General features: G+C 40.3%; 2 protein-coding genes across 3 annotated transcripts; both read right to left on the bottom strand.

Moving 5' to 3' along the window:
• Positions 1–380: 380 nt before the first annotated feature.
• Positions 381–2,155, bottom strand: bglap (bone gamma-carboxyglutamate (gla) protein). Its single transcript, XM_063904536.1, has 4 exons — positions 2,051–2,155; positions 1,367–1,411; positions 1,174–1,255; positions 381–681 (listed from the first exon to the last, which is right to left on the bottom strand). Exons 1-4 carry the CDS (start codon positions 2,106–2,108, stop codon positions 579–581), a joined length of 288 nt encoding a protein of 95 aa, XP_063760606.1. The 5' UTR covers positions 2,109–2,155; the 3' UTR covers positions 381–578.
• Positions 2,156–5,973: 3,818 nt separating this feature from the next.
• Positions 5,974–11,667, bottom strand: mgp (matrix Gla protein). Of its 2 annotated transcripts, none has more exons than XM_063904189.1 (5): positions 11,552–11,667; positions 9,109–9,189; positions 8,961–8,990; positions 7,640–7,739; positions 5,974–6,424 (listed from the first exon to the last, which is right to left on the bottom strand). In XM_063904189.1, the coding sequence occupies exons 2-5, from the start codon at positions 9,167–9,169 to the stop codon at positions 6,280–6,282; spliced, it is 336 nt and encodes a 111-aa protein (XP_063760259.1). In that variant the 5' UTR covers positions 9,170–9,189; positions 11,552–11,667; the 3' UTR covers positions 5,974–6,279. The 2 variants fall into 2 exon arrangements, with proteins under 2 accessions (XP_063760259.1, XP_063760260.1); XM_063904190.1 differs by having other exon boundaries at positions 9,109–9,186; positions 11,552–11,664.
• Between the last annotated feature and the right edge of the window lie 13,051 nt (positions 11,668–24,718).

Here is a 24,718-nt window from a genome sequence, read left to right as displayed (position 1 = left end):
TAAATGTAAAGGGCTCACAGTATGTGCGTCAGACAAATCATTGGCCCTGATGCACATGTTTTATCTTCTATCCAAAGATCTTTAGTTGCACTTTAAAGAGGAGTTGTTCTTCCTCTTCCTTCCTGCCATGTTCTGGAGGGAAACAACGAGTATGTGGTATACCCCTCAAGGAGATAAATTGTGCATATTTTGCTTTTGTTTCGACAGAAAGGACGCTCCTCTTGTCCAATAATGTCTTAGCTGTCCTTTCTTTTTCTGTCCTGCTCATGTACAACAGGGACATCTTGTGGCCACAACCTGTATGCACAGTTCTGCATGTGTAAGTCTATCACAGGTTATAAAAGAGCACACACTACAGACACGTATTTATTCATCTTTATTTTATTTCATCACACTACTCTACAGGCTAACAGCATTATCAAATATTGGAGACAGTTCTGTTGGTGGATGCAGATATGATTCCTTTTGCTTCCCTTTCACACACCTGCTTGCATCCACAAAAGTTCAATCCTTTCAATTTACGCAATAACTTTTTGGAAATGGTGACCCATGCTTTTCTGGCTGTGGTGGTTTTGCTTCTAGTAGGGGATCGGTCCGTAGTAGGCGGTGTAGGCGGCGATGATTCCCTGAGTGTCCATCATGTCCTCACAAGCCATGTTTAACTCACACACCTCTCTCAGGCTGAGGGGACACACAGTAATGGTTTGAGGTTATTTGTGCAGATAGTGGCATTCATGATAACTTTCTGTACACACACCAACACTTTTAGGACTTCAGTGTACGACTTTAAATGAACCTGTGTTCCTCATTTGGGATGTATTTTTAATTTCAATTCAATGTTAGAAGTCCAACCTCAGCCTCTATAATTAAGGGTGTTGCCATAATACAGATTGTCAGAGCTCTAAAGACAGTAATTTACCCTTTGAAACCAATTTAAACCACAACTTTGACAGTATTAAACCATGCTTTATATTATATAGGGCTTTACATTTAGAGCCCTGTCTTCAAAATTGTAGTTTTTATTCATTTTGATAAGATTTTCTCAAGTTTTCCATATCTGCTAATGTGCTAATATCCTGGACCTTCCATAAACACGCTTTAAAATAATGCCGTTGCTTTTCATTGACATAAAACAGACTGTGAATCAAACATTTAATTAGCAGATATAATAACCTCTCCAGCTGATTCAGGGACAACTCAGCAGCTCTCTTCTGCCTCACCACCGCGGAGGCCTGCTCCCTCTCCACAAACAGACCTGTGAATAAATAAACAACAAAGGTGTGGAAACGATGTAGTTCAGTTCTGATCTTTAAATATGTAACGTTGTAAAATTGATGAAAATCACATTGCTGATTCATGATCTCACCCTCCTCAGCAGGGTTGTCAGCAGGATGGGAACCTGTGGAGTCATCTGTCCAACATCAGGGAAATATATAATAATCATTTTAATATTTTGAATCGTATTGAATTGAAAAAGTAATTAGTTGCCAGTAAAAAGAAATCAAATGCTTGCCGGATTAATAAGTATGAATAGCCTTTAAATGTTGTTATCACAGTATGGTACAGTATGTTTAAATGTACTGGAAAAAGTTATAGTATATGAGTCAAAGTATCAGGAAACTGTCATACTGTAAACATGTGTCAAAGATCTCCTTAAAAAGTCATGGTACTGTGTGTCGAACACGTCAGAAACAAGTCATACAAGGGTGTGACGAATAACTGTCATATAGAATGTTGAAAGTCTGTACCATACAAACACCAGAGAAATTCATAGGAGAGTTTGTCCAAAAATGAACAAAATAAGTTAGTATGTAAAAACAAAACAGACATATAGAACTTCAGAATTCATATATGTATACCCAAATAATATACAGTAGGTGAGACCATCTCAAATGTATCTGTACTTTGGGTTAGGCTTAGGAAAACTAAATAAGTATAGAATGTTAAATGTGTTTACAAAAAGGTTAGAGCATAATATGTCGGAAATACAAAGTCAAAGTATAGTTCCAAAGTAGTCAAAGCCTCAACTCATCAGAAGAAGTCAGAGTACCTGCAGTCAGACAGATGACAGCCAGGGAGCAGAGAACCAGGACGACCAACGTCTTCATCTTTCAGCTTCTTTCTTCAGCAGAATCAGCTTCTCGCTCTTTATTCCTTCCTCTTATATCCATAAATACGCTCTGGGTTTATATATCCGACTCTCAACATGACATGGCTAATGTGATTGGTTGGGGAATCATATATCACACACCCACCAAATGAATAGATACACATCTCCACATTTTATTTATATTTTTGGCAAAAATGGACGCATACGTAAAGTCAGAGAAAGAATGCATGCTGCTGAAAGTTGGGTTTTTAAAAATCCCTGAGAGCCAAGTAATAAAAACAACCTGATTAGACCTTTTCAACGCTTTTCCTAATTGGTTTTGTCTTGTTTAAGCAGATGATAAAACTGTTGTCAGGAGACTATTTCTTAGTTAAGGTTAGTTTTTTATTTATCTCTTAAATAAATTAGCAAAATCTAATCTAATCTGATCTGAAAAAATAAAGGTTTAATGGAATTTTGAGCTCCTCTAGGTGAACTGAGTAATTTGACATTTCCATTTGGGATAACAGGTGTTTTGGCAGGTCACATTTCTTTTGTGAGTGTTTAAGAGCCTGAAACGCACCACTAACCCATGGAATGAACACTATATTTTGACCGAGCCAGTTATTTTTTATGTTGTTTAACCTGCCAACACACACAATGTAAGACTAACACAGCAACAACAATCCTAAATTGATTATAATAAAAAAAGGGACATTTATCTGACGAATGAATCAAAGATATTGGGACTTTTTTTGAACCTGTTTTTTATTATTTATCACAGGAAAGAAAAGTCAGAAAATACATTTGCTTACCATTTATTTAAAGACCTTTAAAAATGACATCATAAACACAAGAGAGAAAACCACTAAGAAAGTTATTTACCAAAATATGTGTTTTATTTTTGGCCTTCCAGGGCTTCCATAGTTCGGTGCCAGAAACCGCCACTTAATTTGTCTTTCATTTAAAGATAGTCACATCTTTTTCAGGTCATTTCATTTGCTGCTAATGAATCAGATTGTGCTTGAATCATTGCGTGCATGTACTACATCTTGAAGTGGAAGGTTTAAGGTATGAAGTGGAAAGAAAAGTAGTCAAATGAACAAAGTAAATGCTGAAAACACTGGAAAAAGTGCTGCAGAATTATGTTATATCACCAGGCCTTTTGCTGCATGCTGTAAAAACCTTGAATGAAATGTGAGGAATGCAGTGCCAGCTGTGATCCTGGAGAGGTCAGAGTTTCCACAGCGAACCGGCACACTCCTCCAGTCAGAGACAGCAGAGAGAAGCATGTAACACTGTAAACTAAAGAGGGGAAAAACCACGTTATGTAACAGGATTTTAAACTCCAGGCTTTTCTCTCTTTTATTACAAACCACTGCGATTTCCTACAGAAGTAAAGCAACATTTAGAAACAGTGTGTTTTAACATTTGTGGGAAGGGTAATTTGAAATGCAGGGAAGATATTTTTACCCAAAACAAGAGGGGTGGTTTGCCATTGAAGTGGTGGAAAGGTTTACACAATGGCAGCAGGACATGTTCATTAAAACAGAAGTAGAGCTGTGTTCATGTAACCTTTGACCTTTGAAAAACATCTTATTCTGTTGCATGTGATTGGTCGATTAAAAAAAGGAACCGCTAACGTTAATGCTCAATGCAGTCACAGTTTCAGATTTCTATGACCCTAGAGCTGCACCATATGCTCACAAAACGTCTTAAATGGCATAACAAAGAATACAAATTAAAACAAATTTATATATTTTTTTCTTCTTTCAAGACCCATAGAATGAGCCTTTGCAATAAGCTATTTAATCAGAATAAATATCTGGTTCATTGCCAAGAATGTGACAGAAAACAGGGAATTTGCTAAGTTTATACGCTGCATAAATGAACACAAAAAGAGGAATTAAAATGAACAAAAATCCATCTATTTGAACTGCTTTACAATAGTAAAAAATGCAAGAAAAAATATATAATTATGTAATATTTAAATTAAAAACAATCCTGTATATCTATTCTATTAATTAAAACTATATATATTTTCCCTCTTTATTTTAAATTGCAGACACACTTAAAACTCCCTTTATGATATATAAACGTCCTTACAGATTTCCTTCAGCTGTTCTTGTTGCTTTTTCTGACAGTGTTATACAGGGTGTAATTTGACTGTCTGGGTCAATGTCACAGACCTCAAGGATTCAACCTCAGCTAGACTTTAATTGTGCACATTTGCGGCGTTTGTAGGAACAGAAAAAAACAACAACATCCAGAACGACTGTCTGACAGGCTGCTCTCTTGAGTGTCTGTCTGCAGCAGCGAGACACTGAAGCACAGATTCCTCCTGAGATTACTACAAATGATCTACACTTAAGTTAACTTCACAGTTTGAAATCAGCAGTAAATGGTGTCCTTGTACAACCCCTTCAATAAGCATGAGGTGGATGCTACCTAGATATGTATTTCATGGCTTTAAATCTTGCAGAGTGCTTATACTGCCTCTGTTTGCATTAATTTGGCATTTACAGTTACTGGTTCATTTGCAGAGATAGATTGTTTGTTTTCAAGGTTAAAGAGGACATATTAAGTTCATTTTCAGCTTCATATTAGTATTTTATTCCTTTAAAGAGACATGTCTCCATGCTTTAATGTTCAAAAAAGCTCTTTATTGTTCTCATACTGCCTGTGCTGCAGCACCTCTTTTCACTCTCTGTCTGAAACCAGAGCCCAGTCTGCTCTGATTGGTTAGCTGCTTCTGCTTGAAGTACTTCTAGTTCAGGGGTGTCCAAACTTTTTTCACTGAGGGCCAGAAATAGAAAAATATACGAAGGTCTGGGCGCCTTACTAGAGTTGAGGTATATTGCCTCTTAAGTTTGGTTATAAATTAGCAAAATCAATCAAATGTAGGTGAGTTAGGCTTGATACTTGAATATGCTGTAGGAAAAAAACAGCCTACACCACAGCTCTCTGTAGGGCTCGCCCAGAGTGCTTATAATAAGGAGATAATGAAGGGTTCATTTTGAGCTTGTTCTGTAAATCAGTTTTTTTTTAATGAACTTAGATTTGTTAGAAAATGTTTTCAACTTTAATTGCCTGAATTTATTTGAAAAGTGGGCTCTTTAACTCATGAAAACAGTGTAATATATGTTTACATATCGTCTTGTGCTTGACTCATATTTAAGTACAATATAAGACAAGCACAAGTTTCATTCGTGGGCCATATGACATTATCCTTTTGAATTAGCTGAGGGCCAATTTAAAATAGCCTGTGGGCCGCATTTGGCCCCCGGGCTGTAGTTTGGACACCCCTATTCTAGTTTAATTCAGTGTGGCTAAAAGGAAAAGCTTTGTTAAAATATGCAAGCGCACGAAAGTCGTTTGAAAGGAATCTTTAATTGGCGTGACGTAGAAGTCGTGCGACCCTGCTGTGCTCCTTTATAGCATAACGTTAGCATTTTGCTTCTGGCGATTAGATTTATGATTCCAAATGATAAAAGTAGGGTAGACATGTGGAGATTATCCGGCTGAACCAAACGTGTATTTATCAAGCAGGTTCGTTTTCCACAGATCTTATTTTTTTTACAATATTCCAAAAGCCTACGGAGAAATGACACTGCTTTTTTGTCGAGGGAACCCAAGGTGACCTTACTTCCGGGTCGGCCTACAAAAATACGTCATCCCCGTGGCGCTCTACAGAAGCGCGACTGTAACGTAATGATGTCTCTATGTTACAGAAGCAAACAAGAGTCAAACGAAGGCCATCCCTTGATCTTGTGTACACATTCAGGATGTTCTAGGCATATACAGTCTATGATTCTAGGTCTATCTTTAACACAAGGAGCTGTAAAATCAGCACGAGCGTCACAGTAATTGGACCGAATCCAAGGGGATGTTATTTATTTATTTCAAAGCATTGGAGACACTCACTGACAGCAGTGCTGGCCTGGATAAATAAGGATAATGTAAGAAACAGATAGTGCATGGCGAGCGACACACTTCATCCGCGTGCATCACGTAAAGCTCTTTAATGTGAACGTGTGATAATAGTGGATAAAAGTTATCCTGAGAATACATGAAGGATTTCTACACGTGTGTAATGATGGGATATAAGTTACATAAAAGTTGTGATACGTGGAGCGAAGGCACGCCGTTCATCCGAAAGACGGTTTGATGGTTCTGCAGGGACTTCCTGTTCAGTAAACTGGTCTCGGGGGCAGGTTTGGGTTTCCAAAGTACCTCTGGTAGGCCTTCTGGAACCCGTTGCTCCTGGCGTAGAAGCGGCAGGGAGTGTAATCCTCACAGGTCTCTGAACGCCTCTCTGCTACAGTCTTTACCTTCCTGCACCGAGGGGGAAGAACGGGGAAGATATGAGTAAAAGGAGCAATAATATGCAGTAAAAATACTCGGTTAAAAGTAGAAGTATTACTAAAGTGTTCATCAACATTGCACTTTATGACTTTGCCAGTTCTTGCTGCTTTCTGTTCTATAGTTTCTCTGAATTTCCTGTAAATCCTTTAATAGCTTCTTGTTCGCTTGTATTACATCTCAAGTTCCTTTGAAAATGAAGACAATTATTTTATTAATTAGATGCATTATTAATATTTAAGGTCATATTATTATTATATCCAGCTTTGTTATTATTAGGGGCGGCAGTGGCTCAGTCAGTAGGGTCTTGGGACCGAAGGGTCGCCGGTTCACGTCTCGATCGGACCAAAAAATAATATGGCGCAAGCTGGTAGCTGGAGAGGTGCCAGTTCTCCTCCTAGGCCACTGCCACTACCTCTATCTGCTCCCTTGGTGCCGGGTACCTGGCTGCCTTTCTGCTCTGCCACCTCTCTTCTGCATGTGGTTGTGTGTGCATGTATTTCCTCTGTGTGTTTAATGTGTGTCAACACAACGGAGTAGAGAAAGCAATTTCCCTGTAAGGGATTAATAAAGTATGTCTTCTTCTTCTTCTTCTTCTTATTGTTATTATTATTATTGTTATTGTTATTGTTATTGTTATTATTATTATTATTATCATAATCCGTCCTTGTTATTAATATTTTAAATAATTTATTTATTATAATATTTTGAATGTATTAGTAATATAAGCATCAAAATATACTTTAAGTACCAAAGGTATATAATATATAAGATGCATTAATGTGTTCATCCCTTCAGTGTCAGCTGTTAAAGGAGTTATTATAAATACTTTATACAATGCTTGGTATCTTAGCTTATATTAATATACAGTATCGGTATAATGTAGGATAATGTGAAAAATACTCAATTGGAGTAGAAGTACCTCAATTCTCTGCCTCCATACAGGACTTACAAATGCAGACAGAGACAGTTGGAGAAGGGTGAGGAGGAGGGAGAGGGTTGTAATCAGAAACAGCTTCAGTCTTTGTTTTATTGCCTTCCTTCGTGCACTCTCACACATGAAGACGTTTAATATTCTAATTAGGTTTTCCCTTAATGGCCTACCATAATGTGTGCCTGTCTCTGCGGGTGTGTGGTTTTTTTCATGAGTGAAATGTGATACTGATGTGCTGTGGTTGTGTCTGCTACCTCCTGAAGTTGTAAAAGTGGCGGCCGTTCTCTCTCGGCGGGTTGTGTACGTTCCCCTGCCTGATGAACGAGTTGGCTTGGCCTTGAGGCACAAACAAATCTGGAAGCACAAGAGTTTACTCGACAAAAAATCCTTGTTTTAATCACATAAGACATGCCCGACGTGCAACTGAGGTTACTGATGTTAGTGAGGGGAGACACTACAGGTGGATAAATGAGAATATTTAAAGGGGCCCTATCCATATCAGTATGTAGTGTCTCTCCTGGGACATGTCTCCATGCTCTAATGTTCAGAAAGCTCTTTATGTTTCTCATCCTGCCTGTGCTGCAGCACCTCTTTTCACCCTCTGTATGAAACCAGAGCCCAGTCTGCTCTGATTGGTTAGCTGGCCGGCTCGGTTGTGATTGGTCAAACACATAGAGACGCCCCTTAGACTATCACATACAATATGTTGGAGCGCTAGCCAATAGAAGTGCGACTGTAACGTAGTGATGTCACTATGTTGAAGTAAACAAAGGAGTCTAATCGAGGCGTTACAGACAGGGGTTTCACACTACAGGAAAGGGAAAACATACAAAAGCTAAATAGGGCCCCTTTAACATAATAGAGCTCAGAAGTCACTGGCTGTTTGGATGTGTTTTGGGTTAAAAGCCTCAAATAAGCTGATGGGTTTGAATGTTTTGTTCTACAACGTAAATTACATCAGTAAATACCCCACTGGTGAACGTCCGTTAAAAAGGTTGGTTGCTAACAAGAGTCTCAATGAGACGACTAAACGCCATCACGCCGAACATTAGCCGCCTTTAGCTTAGCGGTGGTGACCTGAGGTCATGTGCCCGTGCTGTAGTTCCTTTGAAGACAAACGTAAGCCATTTTTCTTTTGGCAATTGCAATTACGCCTCAACTTTGATTCTAGTTTTTGCAATATTCCGAAAGCCAATGGAAAAGTCCCATTGACTTTTTGTTGACGGGGCCCTTGCAATGCTAACTCCTGGGTCCACTGCTCTGAAGATATCACAGATCATACCTAAACTTCCCCAGCCTAATATAATATAGATCATATAAAGAAATGAGGATGATCTAATGCTACTTGTAGGATCTAAGTAGTCAAATAAAAACATAAACTTCTATTCTTTGGGTGTTTTCTTTACTCTAGTCAGGAAAAGTACTCGTCATGCACGCTAAATACTCCCTACATTCATTAGTAGATGTTGTTACCTGTTGTGTCTCACCTTAAAATACAATACATACAGCAGAGCGGGTGGTTTAGTATTTTTTGCATGCATGTTTTTCCATGAACAAGAGACAACATTTAATCACCTTCAATGGATTCTGTGCTTTCATGAGAGTCTACGGGAAAAACATGGGATGAGGTTAAGCATAGATGATGATAAATGGGATGTTTTAAATGTTATGAATGATGGAAATATGAATTGGGAGGAAGGAGGAGGGGGGGGGGGGGTGTTACCATAGCAGATGCAGAAAGAGACCACAGCAAAGATTGCCAGAAACTGGAAAAGGCTCTTCATCCTGGGGCTGGTTTTACCTGCTGGAAAACAAGGACAAAAAGGTTCAGTGAGGCGTAGTGAGACGGGAAGAGAAGGAGAAATGACAGAAGAGGCTCGGATATTTTTTTAAGTGGGTAAACAGTGAAGAACCACACGCGGGGATAGAAGTGTGAAAGCACCGTTTCTAAATCTGTGCTTGAGGTTTCGTGCATACGACCTGGACGTATACATACATACATGCTGGCAGTTTGATGCAGACTTTACCCGGCAAACACCAGAGTTATATATATTTATAATAACAGATTTGCATGGATATAAAAAAGGGCTTTATAGAGCACCAGTGCACAAACTCCTTCAATAGCTGGAGCTTTGTTTGTAGACAAACAATAAGGAGAACTGTCAAATAAATGAAAGCTTAAATGAGAACTAAGCTCATGTTTTAAAAACTCCTATATGCTTTTTCATAGGTCAATGTTATATAACATAGGTAAGGTTTCATGGTTAGCTTATTTATACAGCAATGTGAACAAAGAAAGGTAATTCAGAGTGCTTACATAAGCGTTCACACACAATACAAAATCAAATATGAACACGTAATATTTATATATCGTTATGTTTACTTTTTTATTATTGTGTTACAACTAAAACAGTCCCCCATTCACGTCTATGGAGCAGCTCCAACTTTATTCTGTACCTCGCAAATTTACCTCTCTTGGTTTCTGGGCTTAAGAGACGGTGTGTGATGTTCAAAAATATGAATTAAACTCTCCTTAGCCATGCAAATAACAAAATGCAAAGACATTCATTTATGAAGCGTTGCCCGTTGTGCAGGGAAACAACTTCCTTATTTTTCATGAATAGAAGCAGGTTCTGTGCACACCTGCACTCTATCACATGCTAAACTGACAGTAAGGTGTTTGACATCTGTACAAACACTTATAACAGATGTGTTTAGCAGAACGACACCCAACACACACACACACACACACACACACACACACACACACACACACACACACACACACACACACACACACACACACACACACACACACACACACACACACACACACACACACACACACACACACAGGTCTGCACAGCAGAAAAGCTTTCATACCAATCTTGTGTTTGTGGGATTTGGACGGGATTCTGTTTCAGCAGCAGCCTTGCTTTTTGCCATCAATAGCAGCTTTCATTATACATAAACACTCGCCAACACACACACACACACACACACACACACACACACACACAAACACACACACACACACACACACACACATGCAACACTCATAACACCATCCCTCAGGCAGATCTTGGCTCACAGACTCGCAGTGGGCACAGAAACAGAGAGAGCCCCGGCACAGAGTTCACAGAGACTGGCAAAAAACATCTAGATGTGTGTGTGTGTGTGTGTGTGTGTGTGTGTGTGTGTGTGTGTGTGTGTGTGTGTGTGTGTGTGTGTGTGTGTGTGTGTGTGTGTGTGTGTGTGTGTGTGTGTGTGTGTGTGTAGTGCTGACATGTCTGCAGAGTTTTTATGCCTGTCTGAGACTTGGTAGGGGTCCTGGTGGGTTTTTATTCGCTGCAGGCAGAATGTGCCCACCTAACTGGAAAAAGCCACAGGCATGATGCTGACATGCACACAAAATAACCTGAGGCTGCAAAAGTAAACAGGTATTGTTTTTATATGTTACGTAATGTGCACATTTTTACTTACGTTGTTATTTTTATACCAATATATTTTTCTTTAAATGTTTAAATAAATATTTGTACTTTATTTTAGATTTCACAATTTTACTTTATGTTGAATGCAATTCATTTTCTATTTCACATTTTTATTGAACTTGTTATTTTTAAATTAACATTTTTACTCTATTTATTCTTTAAGGCACATTTTACTTTAACCTCTTGTGTTTATATAATCATTTTTATCTTATTTCTGAATTCAGCAATTTGGCTTTAACTTGTTAATAATTGATTCTATTTAATTGCTTATTTGTTTGAACATTTTTACTTTAACTTCTAATGTTTAAATACATTTTTCTTATTCTGTTTTATTTTGTGTTGCACATTTTTACTTCTTATATTTATGTTATTATTTAAAATCTTTTTTATTTTATTTTTTTATTGCTCATTTTTACTTTACGTTATTTTTTCACATTTCACTTTAACTTCTTACATTTATGTAAATAGTTTTGATTTGATCATTTTTTCATTGCAAACTTTTACGTTAAATATACTTTTATTTTTCAGTACTTTAGGCCTGTCTAAGTTTGGCGATTGCATGTTGCAGCAATGAATTAAAAAGCATTACGTAAATGCATCAGGTAATTCACAAAAGTTAGTTTGAAAGTCCTACTTCTACATTTCCCCTGCATGAAAAACAGTGTCTTTACTCACCGTTAGATTATAATGGAGTCTTGGAAAAATCTCCCTCTGTGTATTTTCTCCCCAGGAATATTTCCTAATTCCTCACAGCAACTGTTTTTATACTCACCTCTCCTAACCCCCACCTCTCTTCATTTCTCCCCACCTCCCCATTTAGCCCTCGCCCTCTTCCCTCCCCTCTCACACTATCAGTGTTCTTTTCCAGCATTTAATCAGAGCCGAGGATTAGCTCACTCTCTCCCGACTCCCACGCCTTCGAAGAGGGAGGCAGAAAAAACAAACCGGGGGTAAACAGGGGGACAGAGGAGGGTGAGGGGAGGCTTTATAACAGGTACCTGATGATATTCACTGCTGTTTGCAATGATATGAAAGACTGGATCCACCTTCTGGCCCACATATGTGACTCTGACAAAGATGTGCAGCAATACATGGGTTAGTAACCACAATTCAAGGAGACAGTTCATCATAGAAGTTAAAATACATATCTGACCTCCTACCAGTGAGGAGAACTGAGACAAAAGCAACGACGCGTTTTCCTGTGAGCTCATACAACCTTGACATGCCTCATACGTCAGCATGTACAGCCTGCAACACTAACCAGGACCCGCGTGCAAACTGTATGCCATACTTTTGAGAAGTTGTACCAACATTAAGAAGCAGTTTTGGACCAGGGGAAGTAAATACACTAAAGCAAAGTTAGTTTTTTCTCACTTATGATCATTTGACAGACTAATAAGTAGGCTACTTAAGTACATCCAGAAACTTTGCCATGTCAACGTTTTCTGTTAAGAAGTTCAGGTTTAGCTGTCGGTCAGGACGGTTGTTTCACGCCGTCGCATATGCAGCCACATTGTGCGTGTTGCAAGGTTTAAAACAACATGTGTGTCATGTTATACCAACAGAATGAGCAGAGAAAGAGGGTAAGAATGGCTGCAAACCATATCACCACGCAGAGGACGATAGGAAGCTTCTGATATTAACATAAATGGCATCCTTCGCAGCTAAGCTGTACCGTCAGCTAGTTTAGCAGAGGCGCGCATTGTGCAGTGATACTCTTAATGGCAATCAATCAATAGAGCTTGTTGTCAGTGCCGGCGCTAAGGGGGGGCATTCGAGGGCCGTGCCCCCCCTAGCGGTCATTGATGCCCCTCCTAGCAGCTGTGAAGCATATTCTCGATCTGTCACAATCGACTATAATTGACGCTGAGTTCGAAGTTGCTAAAGAGTTTTTAATGTCACAAAAGCGAGCAAGCCCCCCACCCCCCGCCAATGACCCAATGCCCCTCCAGTAGATCTGCTCTGGCGCCGACTCTGCTTGTTGTTAGCAGTTTCCTCTAGGAACTACTTTCTTTCTACTGAACTACACCTGACATCAGTTGTTAGAATCCAGAGTGCATCTACATGAGAAGCACATTATAAGACATAAACGACGTCTTTATCGACTGAGCTGTATCTAACGTTAGCTGGATGAATAGCCAATGCTACGTCTGTGCAGTGACACTGCTCGCAGGTTAAGAAATCTTACTCAAGATATTCCACAGACCTTGTTATGAGTCATTTCCTGAGGGAACAATTTTCTTTCTGACGAACTACACCTACAAACCTCGTCACTGCTCCGAAGAAAGCATGCATCTGTTCATTGACGAGAAGTTCGTAATTGCACAAGATAAGCATAAATGAACGCCTATTTACCATATGTGGGTGCGGTTGGTTAAAGAAAGTAGTTTCTGTATGAAACTTGTTTGTGAAAAGGTCTGTAGATTATCTCGAGTAGCTGGGTCATGATTTCTGGAAACATACATTAAAGTCAGACGTCTCTAAACTCTGCACGCCAAAACAATACAGATCAAGTTAGAAGTTTATATTCGGTAAAATGACTCAGCACAATAAACCCCATGGTGTGTATCTGAGGGTTACGTAACACCACATCACTTTTGGCTCAGGTGGAGTTTCTGTGAATAGCCGTGTGGAGGCAGTCCCTCGCCAGCTGTAAACAAACCGGAATAAGATCTCGGGAGGTGCCAGGAATCAGCAGACAGACAGATAAACATCGAGGCAGACATGCAGATGAGATAAACCCGGCCGACAGATACGCCTGAGAGGAGGGGAATTCAGGATTTTGGAAAGACAGGAAGCACATGCTGTTGAAGTGGTGGATGTTTTTGGCGCTGAGGCGGCAGTGATGTGGTGTTATTAGAGCTGTAAAGTGCAAACCCACTGAGCAGCGCTTTGGTCCTCTGGTAAAGATATTAAATGTCTAATTTCCTTCGATCAGATACCAACACAAAGCTGGGAAAGAATCATGACTGTTTTTGTTTAGACCTTTAAAGTTTAATTCTAAACATAGACAGGGAGGAAAAGGGTGAATGAGAAAAAGGTGGAGTGGGTGAGTCAGAGTAGATATTATTCACCCGTCTCCTCTCAATTTCCTCCTGTTAATACCCTCTCTTAAGTCCTTTTCCTGCTGTTGTCCTCATGTGCATGCCCTCTCTTTACCTCCTTTCCCTTTCTCTCACCGCCTCTGATGCAGTAAACACTTCTGCTTCACTAAAGTTTTTAAATGTTGGCTTTTATGGGTAAATACATATTGGCATTTTGGCAATAGGGTGATTATTTCCCAAATGTTGGTGGTTAAACCTCCCATAAAAAGTCTATAATAAAACGGTTAGCCCAAAATACTTAGATCTTTGACGGGAATTCCTCACTGAAACCCATTACCACCACTAGTTTTTACACTTCCTTTAAAATTGTACATTTGACTATTTTCCACCAGATCAGGAAACTTGACTTGTGTTTATTCACCTGAAACCACAGTGAAATAAACGGATAGAAGGCAGTGATGATTAAGACGGACGAACCTGGAAAATCAGTCATTTTAAAGAGTTTTTTTTTTTAAATTCAATATTTTTTGGGGGCTTTTTGCCTTTAATCGGATAGGACAGTGGAGAGTGACAGGAGGATGGGAGAGAGAGTCGGGGTGGGATCCGGAAGGGACCACGGGTCGGGAATCGAACCCGGGTCACTGGCATACGGTGCAGGTGCCCCAGCCAGTTGCGCCGGGGCCTCACGCGAAAGTTTTGTGTGATCACGATGACAGTTCAAGAATGAGTTAAGCTGTATTTTGACCTGGGACTTCATCACAAAGACAGAGTTACTTCACTTGCAAGTCGTCACCGTTACGTTGTGTCTCAAAGACATTTAAAACGAATTCTGAAGTCGTGTGGTCTTTCTCGGCGCAAGAACTACACCACTTTGGATCGTGTGGTTGAGTTCATTGAAGAACAGTTAAAAACATCTGGCCAGCTCTGTGGGTATAGGCGGATGTACAGAAAATGCATGGGGAATGGATTGCACGTGAAGAAAGAAGAGATCCGATTAATTCCGAAAGAACTTGACCCACGGGGTGTTGAAGTCAGAGGACTAAGACGTCTCCATCGCCGAAGCTATTTTGCAGAAGGGCCCAATTATATTTGGTTAGCATATCTGATGGCTTCTTGTTTCGAAATACTTTCTCTTTCCCGTGAGCACGAGAAACTTTCGCGTGATCTTGGGCTATGAAAATGTAAAATTGTTTTTGTTTTCTATTCATAAAAACAGTAGCATCATGTAAAACATAAATCCCATTTAAATGTTTAGAATACTGAAAAAAAAGTGTTTATTTTTTCAATCTGAATCAGCACCAAGAAGCATACAAATCCCATCATGAAATGCATCATGTAAACACACAGGCATTGAAAGGGTTAACATAGTGAAGATGAATGAATAATTGGTAGGTATGATCAGAATTCAACTTGGCTTAGAAATGAGACTCAGTGAAAGTGGATCATAATATTTATATTTAACTGTATGGCGTTTGTTTTTCACCCAGACACTTTTGTCCTTAGATTACCTTTTCTCACAAGTGAGTCAGACGGGTTAGGTTCCGGCTCTGACCGGTTAGTTTCGGTAAGACGAAACTCTTGAGAAATGTTATGACTGCATGGACGTGCGCTGGAGTTTTGTTTTATTTATGAACAGCGAAGAGTGCCAGAGGCTCAGATAAAGGATAAATGAAAAATAGGGGGAAGTGGAAAACTGGACGGGAAGCGCCCTGAGCATGAGAGGGCTAACAGAGAGCACGTGTGCAGCACAGTGACTGAACAGTGGTCAATACAAGAGCTGGAAAAAAGCTTTTTCAACTGAGGCAGATCGGAGGGAACTACATGTCTATGGAGGAGAAAAAATTCTGAGTTAGACTCTATGAAGAAGTGCAGGAGAGAGTCCTAAAACCGAGAATGAGTTAGCATTTTAGCATTTCCTGTAGACCGGATCCCAAACTGAAGCACGTTTTTACTTTCGGTCAGTTAAGAGAAGGAAGAAGTCAGCAGTCGATACCGCTAAAAAAGTAAATAATTAGAGAGCTGCAGGAATGAGTTCTTAACTGAGGAATGAGTTAGCATTTTTAGGACTTCCTGTAGTCGAGATCCCAAACTGAAGCAGATGTTCACTTTCGGTCAGTTAAGAGAAGGAATAAGTCAGCAGTCAATACGAGTAACAGAGCTGCAGTGATGAGTTCTTAACCCGGGAATGAGTTAGCATTTTACCATTTCCTGCTGGCAAGATTCCAAACTGTAGTAGGTGTTGATCACTTTGGGTCGGTTAAGAAGAGGAAGAAGTCAACAGTATAGAACATTAAAATAGAAAGGTGCAGGAATGAGTCTGGAAACCAGCTAATGAGTTAGCATTTCAGCACTTCCGTTTCCCTCATCTGGAAGTCAATGGTCTTTTGGATGTCTGTAGCTTCTTTGAAAAATTGCAGTTGCTAACAAGTGGCTAAACGAAGACTACTAAATGTCAGCAGGCCAAACATTAGCCAGCTTTAGCGTAGCGTGTACGTATTATAAACGTGTGTTTGCTACGGATGTTGTTTTCCTGCAACCAACGGAGATCCAATGGAAAAGTCCCATTGCTTGTTGATGAAGGAGCCGACTCAATACCAATTTCAGGGTGGGCCTACAAAATGACATCAGCAATGCACCACTCTATTATGCCTAAGAATCATCATAGCAAGAGTCTGTTTAAAGAAGTGCAAGTTACGGGAGGAAAAATGAGTCTTTGGCGGGAGAATGAAAGTAGCAGGAAAGTACCAGCATTACATAACGAGGCCTCGACCACCATATAAACTATCTATGTGTGGGCTGCTGTTTCCGTTAGTGGTTGAGCAGGTGTACCTGAACGGATGGACAAACATCCCTGCAACAACAACAACTCCCACATAAAGTCGACCCCTTTTAAAAACACTATTTTTATGTCTCATTTCTCTGTGATTCACTTTTTAGGAAGACTACTGTAAGTGATTCGGACAGAAAACATCATGTGAGTGAGGTGAGTTTGGTCAGACATTACTCAGAAATGTCCTCCATCTCTCAGCCTCTGATGGCCCTGTTGTCCTGCGGCTGTGAATTTTACCATATGAATGTCAACATGTCATCCTGCAGATTGATGCTGGTTGCAAACGCCGGCATCCTGCGGGACAAATGGACCGTTTTCTACCCTTTTGCAGTGACGGATTTTATCCAAATGTGTGTGATATGCACGTGCACATAAGGAAAATAAGGGTTCTGGTTGGTTGTGTGTTTGTCAACAAAATCCTGGAAAAACTGATGGCCCAATTTTCATTAAATGTGGTGCATGGGTGCAACCCAAACCAAACAAGAACCAATTCATTTCTGGAGCAGATCTGAATCACGATGTAGATAAACAACTTGTTTTCCATCTAGTGCAAACCGCCTTGGCAAAGATTTACGATCTCCGTGTTTCCTTAAAGCCATGTTTCATATTCTGGAGTCATTTGAAGAAAAAGCCGTTTGTTTTTTGGGGATATATTTGCCCATCAGTTCTCTTTTTCTTCAGGCATGTTCATGAAACCTTATAACCTTTTAGTCAAAATCCAGGGCACGTCGGGCCCGGCCTCACCACTCCATCAACACTTCACTTTCATCCCCTGTTCTGGAGAAAAAAAGCAAGTGATGAAACATTTACAAGAGGCTGTGAACTCAACTTCTTTTTAGGCAGGTTGAATGTGGGTAGAAGATTGGAAACCAGAGGCAAGAACACATGGTGTGTATGGGAAAGACAAGACAAGGCATGAGTGGAAGAAGTAAAGACATCAAAACCAGTGCTTTGACACCAAATCTGACCTTTTAAATGTGTTGCTGTTTAGGATATGTATATATTGCAACGGTTTGTTTCAAAAGTTTAAAGTTAGAGGTACAACAGAGACATTCCTCATTCCACAAATGAATATTACTTTCCTACGTTCTCTTGCAGTCTTTATGCTGAGCTAAGCTAACTGTTTAGTGCCTGTTATCCCAAAACCTTTGCAAGAAAATCTCCCAAAGCTTTAAATATTTAAAACTTACCTAATCAGTCCATAAATTAACAATATTATACACTTTGTTCCGTAAAAATAACAATGCTAGCCAGACCTCTGAAGCGAGACTAGCTGCTTACATTTGTTTGCATCATGCTAAGCTACCGTACAGTCCTCCTGCTAAGTTCCCCTAACTGTTGCTTTAACGGTATTTTCTATTTTATTCATGCACTTTTGCAACTTGCCCAATAGTTTACATATTAACAATCTTATCCTATATTCCTTAAGTGCTACAATGCAATGCTACCAAGACAGCGGCGGTAGTTTTTGTGATATTTGAACAGAGCGAGGCTAGCTGTTTGCAGTCTTCATGCAAAGCTAAGCTAACTGTCTGTAGTCCCATATTGACAGGCACCACCAAAACTTGCGCAAAAACATTTTCCAAAACTATGGCTTTAAATCACTTCTCCTTTTGTTACACATGTGTTTAATTGCAACTTGCCCATCATCCCACAAATGAACAACATTTTCCACTCCTAAAATGTAACCAGAGCATGTTTTAAATGCTATCGTCGCTAATGATAAAGAACATCTTTTCTACTCTGGAGACCACTTAACTAAAGTAATTCCCGCTGTTACATGACTGAGTTGAATTATATCTGGTTTGCTAATTCCTCTGGCAGAGTCAATGTTTTCAGTGGGATTTTGGCTCCTGAGGCACAAATGACTCATCATATTTAAATGCTCCTCATCAAAAGCCTCTGCAAACAAATCAATCGAGCGAGCTGCCAAAGATAAACCCAGCAGAACGTCTCACCTCTTTCCCTCCGTCTTATTTAATCTCTCGCTCCTGCAGCCAACCTGTTATTACAGAGAGATCACACAAGTATAATCCCAATTAGGAAAGAGTTTGCTTCACTTTAGGATGAAATGGCATCAGGTGGAGCTGCATGATTTTGGTTAGAGATTTCACAACATTTTCTACAGTATTTCTATTTCATGCTACATTAAACTTTTACTCCATTACATTTTAGAAGTACTTTAATACTCAACTAGTTTTATTTGGCAGCTATAGTCACTTTAAAGATGTAGATGATTAGCTAATACAAAATGTAAATCAACTAATAAATCAACATTAATATATAATTGTAAGTTTCAAACTGTACAAAGCATTTTCCAATTAGCACACAGGCTAAGCTAACAAGCTAACATATTGCTATTAGCTTTATTTTCCTCTAAAATCAACTAACAAATAAACATTTACACATATTTACAGGTGAACATACCATGAAGCAGTATGCAAAGTAATTAAAATAAGAATGAATCAGTAGTTATGATCCTGTAAGGATTCAAAAATAGGCCATTCAGCATAACTAATCCTTTTACTTTTGGTACTTTAAGTTGATTTTATTGGCAAAAACTTTTACTCGTATCATATCTTAATCAACCTGGTGTTTTGGAGTGAAAAGTGCTCCACACAAGAGGAATCGTTTACAGACATTACCGGAAACCCCTTGATACTGGTAAAAATAAACTGTGTGAACACATTGTCCTGCTAGCGGTTAAGCTAAGCTAACAAGCTAACGAGCTAGGATAGGTTAATTTCCCTCTGAAATATAAATTTGTCTGAAACTTTTCTATTTTTATTTTTTGGCAAATATCTGCTTCCACCACTTCCTGCAACAACCAAACATTTATAAGTCTTTGGCTTCGAGGCTCGAGCTGTAAAATCCAAAACCCGCACTAAATAATTTAGGTAGGTCTTCAATGTGTTAATAATTGGGGTGAAATCAGGAGACGTAGCACATGTGTTCTGGTGTGTTTCTGTGTGTATGGGTTTCTGTTGCTGGAGTACAATCTGCCACTATTTCTCATAAGAGCACTATCCAAATCTTTCCGTTTTATGTGCTGTTTACTTTGGTGCCCCGCTGCTCTCCTGCTGTGCCAAATCTAACAAACTGACCCGCCTACTCCTGTCAGGAATCTCACACACACACTCACACACACACACACACACACACACACACACTCACACACACACACACACACACACACACACACACACACACACACACACACACACACACACACACACACACACACACACACACACACACACACACACACACACACACACACACACATAAAAACTCTGCATCTGATAACTCGTAGCTCGCAGCACAAACAAGCAATCACTGGCGGCGGCAGCTGCCTTTAAGAAGCGCAGACGAGTGCGGTGATATGAGAGCACAGTAGATTGCTCTGAGGAATTTCCCCAATCAAAGATCCCCCTCAATGATTGCTGCTCTCTCGCCCACAAACACACTAACTGCATCAATCTGTTCATCTGTAAACAAGAATAAACCGACTGCCTCCTTTTTGCAGCATGTCAGATTCTTGATTCCTGCTTCCTTTCTTCTACAAAATCTTTGCCCCTCTTTCATTCTGCATCGTTTCCTTTTGGCGAAGTATTCCTGCTGATTATACAAAGTTCTTGGACTCTGGGTTCATTTTGGGTTTTTCTAAACTTACACGTCAAAGCTGGGGGTTTTGAGCTGACTGTGCAAAGCCAGTCTCAGTGTGTATATATGATATGTGGTTCAACTTGGGTGAACTGGAACATGCACATCTGCACCTTTGACCTCTTGCAAGCTGTCTCGACTGTACGGTTATAGGTCAAAAATGAAGAACGCTTATGAGCTGTGTTGCAGTCTTTCATGCAGTCTGTCAGAGTAAAACTGCTCTACACAAGAGGAATGGTTTAAAGCAGGGGCGTCAAACTCATTAATTCAGGGGCACATACAGCCCAATTGGATCTCAAGTGGGCCGTACCAGTAAAATCACAGCATAATAAGCTATAAATATCGACAAATGGTTCCCTTTGTTTCAGTGCAGAAAAGTACTTCCTGAAAATATAGTGTTTTACTTTTTCATCAAAACAACTTGTAAACTTCTGTGTAGTAATCCTGACACACCACAATACAAACTAAATTCAGGCTATTGGGGAAGAAAGTTAAGTTAACCCCTGCTTTGTAAATAAAATTTTTGCATAAAGGATACATAAATGTTGTGGCAGTGCTTGGACAAGGGTTCCACCAAACCAAACTCTTTGGTACTCAAGCTCTGACTGACATTTGTTTGCACGTTTAAATTTTTACACATTGTAAAGTCATCCCGTGGGCCGGAATGGACCCTCTGGCCGTATGTTTGACACCCCTGGTTTAAAGACATAACCTAAGACCTTGTTGGTAAAACGGAGGGTTTTTTCAGATAGTTGCAGTCTGTAATCTCACCACTAGATGCCACTATTTCCCATGTGCTTGGTTTTTTAATAGACCCCTCTATCTGTGTTTTTGAGTTTCTCTGATGATGTACACCAGGCACCCACTCTCTAAATGCAAATTGGAAAAGTAAACATTAAAGTATTGGCAGACCCTTAACATTACACACTGACCCAATGGATGATCTGGCAGGATTACTGGCATTTACACCAACCTGATAGCAAAACATTGAATTAAGTTAAGGGAAACTGAAGCTATATAAATATTAAGATGACTATTACTATTGCACCTAGTAATTATAGAAATGGAGAGGAAACCAAGAATCTCCTTTACGTCTCGGGTCTTACAACTTGCTTATTATTATATATAAAGCGACTGCAGTACCGCTCCCGCTGCTCCGACTCTCCGGCCCATCTCACGCTCCATTGTTCCCTCACTCGAGAACAAGACCCCGAGATACTTGAACTCCTTCACTTGGAGTAAGGCGTCAATCCCTACCTGGAGTGGACAGTCCATTGGTTTCCTGCTGAGAACCATGGCCTCAGATTTGGAGGTGCTGATCCTCATCCCAGCCGCTTCACACTCGACCGCGAACCGATCCAGTGAGTGCTGAAGGTCACAGACCGATGAAGCCATTAGGACCACATCATCTGCAAAAAGCAGTGGTGCAATCCTAAGCCCACCGAACTGCAGACCCCCTCCCCCACGACTACGCCTCGAAATCCTGTCCATGAATATCACAAACAGGATTGGTGACAAAGCGCAGCCCTGGCAGAGGCCAACCCTCACCGGAAATCAGTCCGACGTGCTACCGAGGACCCGGACACAGCTCTCGCTTTGGGAGTACAGAGATGGGATGGCCCTGAGTAGAGACCCCCTCACCCCATACTCCCGAAACACCTCCCACAGTATCTCCCTTGGAACCCGGTCATACGCCTTCTCCAAATCCACCAATGTTTACATTTATTTATTAATGTATTTATTGATGTCAAGTGTGCCCTGAAAACACAAGCATTTGTTGATCACCTCACTTCCATCTCTTGTTATTACATATTTTAACAATAATAGTTATCAATTTTAGAAAGCTATGCGATCAAATTCAGGTTGGCGCCAAGACCAGAAATCTCTGCTTGTGATCCTCTTGATAGAATCTAATCTTTGTGTTTGTCGCCCTCTTTTATCTGTGTTTTCTCCAGCTCTCTCTTGCCCCAGCCTTCTATCTTTTCCATCCCGTTGTGGTTGTCAGAAGCGGTCAGTGTAATCACACGTATGCAGCCCCAAACACAAGCAGAGAAACCGACACGTCGTCTGAAGCCGAGCGGTGACACGCAGGCAGTCGTTGGTTCGGAGTGACAGCGAGCCACGACGCCGGTCGATGCACCCGACGACCCTTTCAGCTTCTCTTAAACTCACATCCGCTCAGCTGTCATCTTATTTTGGGATGTCTTGGAGAGGGGAAAAGAGCTGTATCCTCGAATGACCAACGAAGAATGTGTAATCATAAGGTTTTATAATCCTAATTGCTGAGTAGCCCGTTCCTTATCAGTGAGCTGGATAGGAGGTCTGGGACCCGGGAGGACATTTGTTAACTTATTTATTATTATTTAAACTATTTCAGAACCTATTAAAAAACACGTATTTGAGTCTTGGAAGTGATCAGAAATGTTTCTTAAGTGAATGAATCCAAGTTAGACGTCCCCAAATGCACTGTTAGAGTTCAGTCTCTCTGTGGGGTCCTATCATGCTTTCTGTGGTTTCCCCTCTCTTGTAGTGTGTTAGATCCCAGAGTTCCCTCCAGAGAATGTGCAAATCAAGGCCACTTTAACCTAGCTTACAGAGGTTTCCTATGAAAGCAATGCAAACCATGTTTTTTTCCAAACCCCCCCCCTGCAAATTTCTGGGAAAAGTTAGAATGGAAAAATGTTTTTTGGCTAACCAAAGCATCATTCTCTGGATCGCAGAAATGAAGCTGTTCCCTGGGTTCTTAATTGGCACCAATGGATGAGATACACTTCCTGTATCTCAATTGGGGGCAACTACATTCTTTGCAACTAAAAGCCTTATAAGGGGTTGTGAAAATGAGTTAGCAGTTTCGCTAACGTTGATGACATTTTCCAAAGATTTCAGTGACAATAAAGGGCAAAAATAATCTGTGTTCACCTTCACTTCTCCCATCATAGTGAAGAGATTCAATACCTGGCGCTGGCTAGTCTCCTGAAGGGTAGTTTAATGCAAAACCCTCGTATTAAAGATTATGCATCCTTCTGAGCCGTCTCTGGCTGACTGTAACATAAACACTGATTGGTATTAAGTTATCAAAGTACAACACACACCACATCATGGTCCTGTTGTTGTTGTCTTTAGAGGCGTCCGCCCCCTGGTGGTCATGGATGGAAACTCATTCTGTTAACCAGAAGAAAAACCCAGATTGTGTTTCGTTAACCAAATCAATTAGAGGTTAGCACAGTGGGATATAGCATGTCATGGTCTATACCTATTTGTATTGGTATATAAGCTTACAAATAAAGATTTCATGCATAAACTCAGGTCTTATCAGAGGAGTTTCAATGCAAACACACTTTGGAGCAGACACCGAGAGCAACAAAAAACACACACTTTATTCATAGCTGAGTCTTGTCTGTGTGAAGTGTGTGTGATGCAGTGTGAACCCACAACAATCCCTCCTGTTTCCCCCTCTCCACCACAGAGACTGGAAGTGAATCAGAGGGTTTACCTGCAGGACGCTCTGCAGAGTGAGACTCATCCGCCCCCTGCAGGAGGAAAACAGTCATTACACTACTGTCTGCATCACGGACTGAAATATGTGTATGTATACAACAAACACAATCAAAAAGACATTTCATATATTGAGAATAAATTGCCCAAGTGCTGCCTTTTTCTTCTGCTCACTGTCCTTTCCTATCTCCTCTCCTCTCGAGTCTCCTCTCATCTTCCCCTTTTGTCTTTTTCCATCCTATTTCCTTTTCTCCATTGCCCTCACATCTCGTATTCTTTCATCTCCTCTTCACTCCTTTCCTCTTTCCCAGTTACTCTTCTTTTGTCTGCTCATCTATGTCTCCTCATCTCTTGTTTTGTCTCCCCTTCCCTTGTCTGCTCATCTATGTCTCCTCATCTCTTGTTTTTTGTCTCCTCTCCTCTCCCCTCGTCTCTCATTTGTGTCTGTTCTTCTGTCTCCTTTGCACTCCTCCCCTCATCTGTTGTCTCCTCTTCTCTTTCGTGTCTCCTCTTCTCTTTTAACTTGGGTCCTCTTCTCTCTTGTCCTACTCTCTTATCTTCTCCTCTCCTCTTGTCTCCTCTGCTCTTATCTCCCTTCCCTTGTGTCTCATTTGTCTCCTTATCGCTTGTGTCTCTTGCTCTGAATTAATAAGCCTCAACCATGAGAATGAAAATCTCCATTTGTAACATCTTCTCCTCTGACTAAAATACACCACATGAATCAGTGCAATCATACAAGTGTTACATACTCAGAATTACTTTATTCATCCCAAACTGGGACATTTTTTAAATACTCCTCAGTTCCCACAA

The sequence above is a fragment of the Eleginops maclovinus genome, chromosome 16, assembly GCF_036324505.1.
Source record: "Eleginops maclovinus isolate JMC-PN-2008 ecotype Puerto Natales chromosome 16, JC_Emac_rtc_rv5, whole genome shotgun sequence".
Classification (NCBI taxonomy): Eukaryota; Metazoa; Chordata; class Actinopteri; order Perciformes; family Eleginopidae; genus Eleginops; species Eleginops maclovinus.
The sequence above is the reverse complement of the archived record's forward strand: the minus strand, read 5'-3'. Positions and strand labels throughout refer to the sequence as shown.

Coding starts and splice junctions, on each gene's coding strand:
- bglap (XM_063904536.1), bottom strand. CDS start 2,108: ATGAAGACGTTGGTCGTCCTGGTTCTCTGCTCCCTGGCTGTCATCTGT. Junction 1,412..2,050: donor TGTCATCTGTCTGACTGCAG/GTACTCTGACTT, acceptor GATGTTGGACAG/ATGACTCCACAGGTTCCCAT. Junction 682..1,173: donor TCCCTGAATCAGCTGGAGAG/GTTATTATATCT, acceptor GTGTCCCCTCAG/CCTGAGAGAGGTGTGTGAGT.
- mgp (XM_063904189.1), bottom strand. CDS start 9,169: ATGAAGAGCCTTTTCCAGTTTCTGGCAATCTTTGCTGTGGTCTCTTTC. Junction 8,991..9,108: donor CTCTTTCTGCATCTGCTATG/GTAACACCCCCC, acceptor TTTTTCCCGTAG/ACTCTCATGAAAGCACAGAA. Junction 6,425..7,639: donor CACTTTTACAACTTCAGGAG/GTAGCAGACACA, acceptor CCCTCGGTGCAG/GAAGGTAAAGACTGTAGCAG.